The following is a 10,186-nucleotide window of genomic DNA, read 5'->3' as shown; positions in this document are numbered from 1 at the left end:
TGGATTCCTTTTGTTTACCCCTTTACTCTAAGGTGGTTCCTATGTTTAAACTAATATGTGTTTCTCATAGGCAGCAGATAGATGCATTTTGTTTCCTAATCAATTCATTCAGTCTGTGTTACATGACTGGAGAATTACGGTTATTGATCTTTAAAAGTTATTGAAATGTGTGTGCTAGACAGTCATTGTATTATTGATTTTTGATGTTGTTCTAAAATGTCAGAAAAGCTTTAGAACTGAATTATATGTCATTCATGAATGTGCCATCTTTATTTGGTACCAACAAATAGTCTCTGATCCACCAGCTTGACATATATTTATTTATGAATGCTAAGCTTTATAGCTTAACCTTGTTCCCAATTAGCTTATATAACTTAATTAATCCATTTATTCTAATTGAAGTTCTGCTACGTAGCCCATTATCTCTCCTTTATTCCTTGCACCCATTCCTTCTTCCAGGTGTAGCTGATAAAAAAACAAAAATTGAAAAGCAACCTTCCCAAAAGAAAACGTTTGTTCATTCCTGATTCTTTCACAGAGTTCCTATCTCTGTTACCTTTCCTCTTCTGCCCCAATATAGGCTGTCCAATCTTTATTAGATCAGTCAGAAGATAATAGAGAACAGTGTTTATAAAACACTGAGATAGGTGATGCCCCATAAAGATAGCAACAGTCCAGAGAGTACTCAGAATTCTACTGGTATAAATACCAACCTTTGAAATAATACAAAGACAACCTTTATGCAATATACAGGAAGATTATTCCTAATTCTTCCCCTCTTTATTCAGTAAAAAAAACCATATTTCTCTAATATCAATAAACTATATATAAAAAGAACAATTAAAAGAATTCCCAGGTAAGAATTACAGTCACAATTCCACTTGTACTTAGCTTATTTGTAGAAAGTATTCCATTCACCATCCTATGTAGGTGAGTACAAATTTATGTACCTAAATCAGTTTCTATCAAACCTTGCGTATATCAACCTAAAAACATCTTTAAACTGTAAAATATCTTGTAAATCTTAAACAACTTAGGCTTAATGTGAGACTATAAACATTTAGCCTTAAAAGCCATCAGAGAGATAAGTAGAAATAATATTAAACAGTATGTCCAGAGCAAGCAACTATATAAACTACAGAAATGATGGAGACCTCTGGATGCATGGACTTTTTTATTGGGTATGTTTTCATTTACATTTCAAATATTATCCTCTTTCCATGTTTTTGGTCCATAAAACTCCTATTCCATCTCAACTCCACTTTCTTCTGTGAGGGTGTTCCCCTCCCCAACCACCCCTGACTACCTCCACACCCTGACATTCCCCTACACTGTGGTATCCAGCCTTGGCATGACCAAGGGCTTTCTCCTTCCACTGGTGCCCAATAAAACCATCACCTGCTACATATGCAGCTGGAGAATGGGTCTGTCAACATGTACACTTTGGATCATGGATTAGTCCCTGTGTGCTTTGATTGGTTGGTATTATGGGGGTTGCAAGCCACTTCAGTTTCTTCAAACATTTCTCTAACTCCTCCAATGGGTTCCTCATTCCCTGTTCAATGGTTTGCTGCAAGCATTCACTTCTGTATTCATCATATTCTGGCAGAGCCTATGAGGAGATACCTATATCAGGCTCATGTCACCAGGCACGTTTTGGCTTCATCAATAATACCTGGGTTTGGTGACTGTATATATATGGGCTGGATTCCCAAGTTGGGCAGATTCTGAATGGTCATTCCTTCAGTCTCTATTCCAAACTTTGTCTCCATATCTCCTTCTATGAATATTTTTGTTCCTCCTTTAAAGAAGGTCTGAAACATCTGTACATTGGGCTTCCTTCTTCTTGAGAATCATGTGATCTGTGTATCTTGGATAATCTGATCCTTTGGGCTAATATCCACATATCAGTGAATGCTTACCATGTATGTTTTTTGTGATTAGGTTACCTCACTCAGGATGACATTTTCTACTCCATTTATTTGCCTATGAATTTCATGAAGTCGTTTTTGATAGCTGAATATTACTCCATTTTGTAGATATACCACTTGATTATTTGACAGAAACCTTTAGGGTCTTAAAAAATGTATTTGAAGTTATAAAAGACCATAAGTGTCAGCCTAGACTCTTATACCCAGCAAAATTACCCACAATATAGAAATAAAAAAAAAAACTAAAGGATTTTGTGACCACTAAGCTATGTCTATATAGAACACTACAAGTGATTGATTAATTTATAAAAAAGTAAAATTTACCTAAGTAATCATAGGAAACAAATAAAAATGCTTTGATAGGACACCAAAGAAATGTGACAATAAATCCCATTTTTATTTTCTTATATGACCATATACCAATCTTGAGTTCCTAAAGACATTGTCTAATATATTGATGTTTTAACTTCATTCTCATAGACTGAGACAAAAAGTTTTCTGAATAAGATAGAAAGGGATATATATATATATATATATATATATATATATATATATATATATATATATATAGTATATATGGAGGTTGGTTTTATCCATTTTCAAGCTAAGTTTAAAATAGACAGTTCTTAGGCCATAAGGCCCTTGTGACACAGAAGAACTGATTTGAAAATGAATACAAGATCATGATATTTACTCACTGGACTTGATGACAAGCATGATCACAAGGGAAACAATGTAAACTTAGAAGTTGTTCCTATTTCAAAAGTAACAATTTCTTTCACATAGAAATAGTTACTCAATTAATAATTGCTTGAGATTAAAGAATTTAATGAATGGAATAAAATCATTTTGATGTGTGTGAGGTAAAATATAAGGGTTGTTTTGATTTGCATTTCCCTGATAACTAGAATGTTGAGCATTTCTTTAGGTACTCCTTAGCCATTTGATATTCCTCAGCTGAGAATTCTTTGCTTAGCTCTGTACCCCATTTTTAATAGGACTATTTGGTTCTCTGGAGTCTAACTTCTTGAGTTCTTGTATATATTAGATATTAGCCTACCTCACACCAATCAGAGTGGCTAAGATCAAAAACTCAGGTGACAACAGATTGTGGCAAGGATGTGAAGAAAGAAGAACACTCCTCCATTGTTTGTGGGATTGTAAACTGGTATAACCCCTCTGGAAATCAGTCTAGCAGTTCCTCAGAAAACTCTGAGGACCCAGATACCACTCCTAATCATATAAGCAAAAGATGCTCCAACATATAAGAAGGACACAAGATCCCCTATGTTCATAGTAGCCTTATTTATAATAGCCAGATTCTGGAAAGAACCCAGATGTCCTTCAAGAGAGGAATAGATGCAGAAAATGTGGTACATCTGTACAATAGAATACTACTCAGCTATTAAAGTCAATGAGTTCATAAAATTCTTAAGCAAATGTATGGAGGTAGAAAATACCCTGAATGAGGTAACCTAGTCAGAAAAGAACACATAGAGAATGTACTCACTGATAAGTTGATATTAGAGCAAAAGTTCAGGATACACAAGATACAATACACGTACCATATGAAACTCAAGAAGAAGGATGACCAAAATGTTGATGCTTCAGTCCTTATTAGAAATGGGAACAAAATACTCACAGGAGGAAATACAGGAACAGAGTGGAACAGAGACTGAATGAAGGGCCATCCAGAGACTGTCTCACATGAGGATCCATCCCATATGCAACCACCAAAAACAGTCACTAATGCTGATGACAAGAAATGCTTGCAGACAGGAGGCTGATAAGGATATCTCCTGAGAGGCTCTGCCAGAGCCTTACTGACACAGATGAGGATGCTTGCAGCTAACTATCAGACTGAGCATGGGAACCCCAATGGAGGAGTTAGAGAAAGGACTGAAGGAAGTGAAGGAAGAAAAACAATATCGATGAGCCAGACCACCCAACATCATCTGGTAATAAACCACCAACCAAAGAGTACACATAGAGAGCCCCATGGTGCCAGGTGCATATGTAGCAGAGGATGGCATTGTCTGGCATCAGTAAGAGGAGAAGCCCTTGATCCTGTGAAGTCTCATTTCCCCAGTGTAGGGGAAAGCCAGGGTGCATGGGAGGGAGAGCATTCTCACAGTACCAGAGGGTGGGGGGATGGGAGAGGGGAGAACCTGAAAAAGGGATAACATTTGAAATGTAAATACATAAAGTATCCAATGAAAATATTCCACCAAAGTGTCAATCGAAAAAATATGACTTCATGATTCAGAATTCAAACAACTCCACTTCTTCCAAATTACAAAATTGGAAATTTTTTTTGTCAAAAATTATGATGTCAGATACAGCAGCTATTTAAGTTCTAAGTTGTTTTCCTTGGAGCCTCATTGTTTCTTGGTTAGAGTCTCTCCCTCTCAGAGTAAGGGTGTCCTCTGCAATATGCATCTTGTTAAGGTGACTTGATTAGCTTTCCTCATTAGCATGTGTTACACTGAACTTGCCTTACCTAAGTATATCATAACGTGTAACTCTTAGTTACTAATAATCTTATTTTGGAATTTTTTCTTTTACATTATGAGTATGTAATGTCCCTTGGCATTCATGTACGTTCTTTCTTTGCAGTATCTGCACTTTTATCCTCTGGAGACTATTCAGAGAAAAAAACCTATCCAGGAGAGATTTCTCCATTTGAATTTGCTCCAAGTATTGTAACAAACTAATTTTCAGTGATATTGAAGTCTTTTATGTTGCATATAGTAATAATGCAATGCATCATCTGCCCATGAAGAATTATCTACACACATAAGTGGATGCCCCAGGAGAATTCAACCCTCTTTACTGGTATTTAGTCAGTGAGATGTCAAGTTTTCTAGAAATGTGTATTACTTCTCAAAGAAGTTTATATAAAGTACAAATTGCCTTCGGTGATAATTTTGAGATAGAGTAATTATTTTAAAATAGAGAGAAGATAATTGGGAAGAATTGTGAAAGAATAAAAGACTAAAGAGATCTCTCTCAACTTGTAAGAATACTTTTTCCCCAGATTTGTGTGAGATTAATCTGATTTTTCCTTGTTAGATAAAATATTTAGTAGTTAAGTTCAGAGAATTTACACTCATTCATAAAGTCAAGATCCTTTATGATTATTCACCAAACGTAGAAAAATTTACATAGCTATCACTACTTAATTTCTTCTTAGTCCATGTTGTTGTTCACTTGTATTATCAAATGTGGGTTTGGAATAATTAATTTTAATTTATGTGTACAACTATAACAACTTTACTTTTGATATTTTTATAGAAAATTTATTCAGCTACCTACAAGCATTGATATTAAATTTAGGTGTCTTTATATAAATTTAGGTCACAATTTCACTTATGTGTTTATACTTAAGAACTATCTTTATTATCATAAGTCATAACTTTTCCTTCAAGGTCAAATCCAAGACCTGCATGAAAGACTTTAATTCTTGAAATCAGGTATTTATGTGGTGACAGGTAAATATTCTTTTCATGTTTTCAAGTGCACGTGTTTTTTTTTTCAAAGTTCCAGTGTCTTACAAGAGACACACAGATAGGGAAAATGACAAATACAGAAGTTAATTGGAGCATACCTGTGGAAATTTTGTTTTTAGTTTCATAATCTCATTAGTATTTATTTTTCATATGAGCATATAAAAAGTTTTATACGTCATATATGTAACAATAAAGAGAAACTACATTTTAACTTGGTCTTATAGATTATATTTTATGTAATGTTTGACAGATGTACAATATATTTTTACACAAAAGCATATATTTTGTTTCTTAGAGTATAAAGAAAATTATCATTTGTTTTTGAGACCTAGTATACATTTTGTATATACATCTTACAATGATGCCAGACAATTTGTTAGTACATACGCATAACAAAATTTTGGCCAGAATATTCCTAACAAACAATAACCTAGATTAATATTATTATTATGTTAAGTTTCTACCATGTTCTTATATATTGTATTAAATTAATTTTACAATTTTTTTATTTTTGATTTTTCTTTTATTGGAATTTTTAAAATTATATTTCAAATCTTATTCCCTTTTCCACTTTCTGGACATAAGCCCCATCCCATCCTAATGTTTTCAAATACAAATTTACTCTTCTACAGTTTTATAGCACTAACCTTTGAAAATGTTGTTAATAAATTTAAAGAATCTGCTTTGATTGTAATGTGGTAATTATTAAACTGGACATAGGAGATTTGACCAAGTGAAATTCAGCACTGGTAGTTAATGAAAGTGAAGGTGTAACATATGACAGGAATATGCAAGGATCAGTACTGGGCACAGTGCTTTACTCTTAAGTTACTGACCAGCTGAGCTGTCCTCTGTTTGTAGCTTCTACAAGTCTAGATCTTAATGAGATGCTGTCCACAACGAGAATGATACACACAGATGTAACATCAGGTCTGGCTTCTCAAGAAAACTCCACATGCTCTTTCACTATGAGACACATTCAAACATTGTCATATTTGCTTGTTCACCCCTTCTCAGGTAAATATTCTTTATACCTATTAGTGGTAAAGTAGATAATTACTGGGACACACATAATGTTAAAAGCATAGTGTTATTTATACCTCAGACTAAAGGCAATAGTTATTTCTTTGAAGTGAATTGTGATATCTTAGCTTTGGTGGTCACAGTGAAATACTGGGAAATTTTTTTAAGAGCTATCACATGCACATTAACTAGGCTGCTTTTTCTGCTTTAACAAAGAGGAGATTCTAGGTGTACCCCCCTGGTAAAAATGAACAAGCAGGGCACTGACAAAGTTATTATGTAGAAGTTCCTCCTCACAACAATGGAAAGAAGGTCAAAAATTAACCTATATGGCTTTACAGACCATGTTATTTATCACTGGCCCAGGATTGTCTTTTCCTGTGAAAATACTGCTTTAATGGATGTGAACACAGCATTTCTGAGAAATTTCTACTTCGGAGGATGTTATATGAGATATATTTTCTTTACCCAGTTCTCAGTTTATGTTTTCTGCTGTTTTGCTAACTATGTCATTTAAGAGTGAGAAAAAGCTAACTGATGACAAAGTATTTGATGTTTTCCTAGGATGATTTCTGAATTATTTGAATTCAGTAAATTCAAGGATGTGTGAACAGAATTGTAGATCCTATTAAGTCTCAAAAAATGGTTGAAGTACTTGCTATAGACAGAAATGTTACAAATGCATTTGTAGTTATTTGATTCAGTTTTAAATCAAATAATTTAGGATTTCATGACAGTCCCATGCTGTGCGAAAGTCTTTTGGGAAGTGTGGTTCATCCGCCTAATGTTATAGTATCATGGCAATCAGCTTTATGAGTCAGAAATCAAGATTATATTTTGAAGATTCTTTTACCAGATAAAATAATTTACACAATTCATTTAGATATTGAAGTTTGTTATAACTTAGAGACTGGATTTCTGAACTGAAAACTGATGGTACAACATGTTTTAAATACTACTAATATGGTTTTCTATAATACATAGAGTCAATAAAGTCATGAAAAACAGAACACTACTTGATAAAACCATCAAAGTTTTATCTAATTTCTTGGTGGAACCAAAGTCTTGTTTACTAATTTCACTGGAGCCTATCACTGTAGAAGACAATGATAAAGATTTTCTCCATAGCCTATTAAAATCATGTTCTTTACACCAGATTCTGTTCTTAGGAGCTGCCATCTCTGATATAGTTCACTGAAAGGACAGATGGGAGAGAACAATAATATCACAGAATTTATTCTGCTGGGTCTCACACAGGATCCTGATGGGAGAAAAGCATTGTTTGTCATCTTTTTCCTCATCTACATTGTGACAATGATGGGCAACCTGCTCATTGTGGTGACAGTCATTGCCAGCCCCTCCCTGGGCTCCCCAATGTACTTCTTCCTTGCCTCTCTATCACTCTTGGATGCTCTTTTCTCCACTGCCATCTCACCCAAGTTGATTGCAGACTTACTCTATGATCAAAAGACCATCTCCTTTAGAGCCTGCATGAGCCAGCTCTTTATAGAGCATTTATTTGGTGGTGTTGATATTGTTATTCTGGTGGCAATGGCCTATGATCGTTATGTGGCCATCTGTAAGCCACTGCACTACTTGGCCATCATGAATCGAAGGGTTTGCATCACTTTGTTGATATTTGCCTGGACTGGAGGTTTTACACACTCTCTGATTCAAATTGTCTTTGTTTACAACCTTCCTTTTTGTGGCCCTAATGTCATTGATCATTTCATTTGTGACATGTCTCCATTATTGGTACTTGCATGCACAGATACCTACTTCATAGGCCTCACTGTTATTGCTAATGGCGGAGTCATGTGTATTGTGATCTTCACCCTCCTCCTAGGCTCCTATGGAATCATCCTAAGATCTCTTAAGACTCAAAGTCAGGAAGGGAGGCGCAAAGCCCTGTCCACATGCAGCTCCCACATCCTGGTTGTCATCCTCTTTTTCGTTCCATGTATTTTTATGTATGCCAGACCAGTTTACAACTTTCCTATCGATAAATGTATTACTGTTTTTTATACAATTATCACTCCCATGTTGAATCCTTTAATATATACCTTAAGAAATTCAGAGATAAAAAGTTGTATGAAAAAGCTCTGGTGTAAAATGCTACATGCTGATTAAATTGGAATGTCTCTCTGGTGAAATTACTTTTCTTTTTATTTGAACAAAATCAATTAGAAATAAAAATCAATTAGAAATCATAAAGGACGACACCATCTACTTGTTTTATTTATCCAGAATACATTTATGCAAATTCTTTGAAAATGAATATTTCCACAGAGATTTCAATCAGTACTGCATTATTTCAATATTATAAACAACGAATGTGTGGTCTTGACCATCACAAAACAAAACTATGTTCCTTGTGAACATACTTGTTCTTTCTTGAAATTTATATAGGAGTCATTACAAAAGGATTCTTTCTTATAAATTAGGAACTGATAAAAACAATATTTGTTGTGTTAGAAAGGCAGCTTGTACTGGGACAGATCACACCAGGCCATCACAGCTCCACAGGAAAGGAAAGTGTATTTGGGGAGAAGGGGAAAATAGAAAAGGACAAAGGGAGGCAATGAAGAAGAAAAATAAGAAGGGGTGAATGCGGAGCATAGTGGCTCTGCCTTTTATTTGGGCCATGATATAGTCACACGCACCACCTCACAGCACAGCATAGATGGGTCTGTGGGTCGGCCAACTGGCAGGTGAACACTGGGAATGTATGGTGGTTTCCATGGAAACAGATGCTTATGTTGACATCATCACTGGATTCTGAGGCTTGCTTCTGATGCCAACAAAATTGAATGTTTATGCTCACTCAATCTATCCTGAACTTTCTAGGACTATCACATACATTTCTTGGACTAAAAGAAAGGTTTGAGATAGCAGTTGTTCATTAATTCATATGAACAGCACAATTGTGTAACTACAATATGCACATGACTAAAAGATGACTCCCATTCCTCACAGCACAGTTGTGCAGCTACAATATATACATTGACTCCTATTCTTCATGCCAGTGTCTTTATTCTTCCAGTTCAAGTTTTTGGATTTAAAATTATGTTGTATCTAGTATAGGACACTAATAGTTTAGGAAACAATTAATGAACAGTTTGTAGCTGGTGATTAAATCAGATTCTAGTTCTTAAATGTACTGTAAACTGATAAGTAACTTTTTGTGATCTTTTTGACTAACATTTCTATTTTCCCAAATTTTTTAAAGGTCATTCTTCATGCTATCTTAATGATTGTGAATTGACAAGGTAGTTTAGAGGCATCATCTTCCCAAATGTGTATTCACCATTTTACCCATACATTTCCAAAAATGTACTTTGTGTTTTCAATTTAATACATGCAAAACAACCCTGTGTATTATCAGTACATAATTATTCCAGAATAAAAGAGGAGTAGAAGTTTATTTACTCATGACTGAAGAGGTGGAGGATAGAATCTCCAATGAGTAAAAAAATATAACTTTTTTGTCTTTCTAGATTTGGATTATATCACTCAACATGATCTTTTCTAGTTCTGTGCATTTACATGCAAAGTTCATGATTTTGCTTTTCTTTACTGCTGAGTATTGTATGTGTGTCACAAACATTAAGGTTGTTTCCATTCCCTAGTCATTGTGACTAAAGAAGCAATAACATACCTTACAGGATGTCCAGTCCTTTGGGCATATGCCAAGCAGTGGTACAGCTAGATCTTATGGCAGAT

The 10,186-nt window shown here is 34.7% G+C and overlaps 1 protein-coding gene across 1 annotated transcript; it reads left to right on the top strand.

The window, feature by feature from the left end:
• The first annotated feature begins 7,669 nt into the window (after window positions 1–7,669).
• Window positions 7,670–8,593, top strand: Or4a72 (olfactory receptor family 4 subfamily A member 72). Its single transcript, NM_001001065.1, has one exon. The coding sequence runs from the start codon at window positions 7,670–7,672 to the stop codon at window positions 8,591–8,593; it is 924 nt and encodes a 307-aa protein (NP_001001065.1).
• The last annotated feature ends 1,593 nt before the right edge of the window (window positions 8,594–10,186 follow it).

This window comes from Rattus norvegicus, chromosome 3, assembly GCF_036323735.1.
Source record: "Rattus norvegicus strain BN/NHsdMcwi chromosome 3, GRCr8, whole genome shotgun sequence".
NCBI classification, from domain to species: domain Eukaryota; kingdom Metazoa; phylum Chordata; class Mammalia; order Rodentia; family Muridae; genus Rattus; species Rattus norvegicus.
Note: the sequence above shows the minus strand (reverse complement) of the source record. Positions and strands in the feature narration are given on the sequence as shown.

Coding starts and splice junctions, on each gene's coding strand:
- Or4a72 (NM_001001065.1), top strand. CDS start 7,670: ATGGGAGAGAACAATAATATCACAGAATTTATTCTGCTGGGTCTCACA.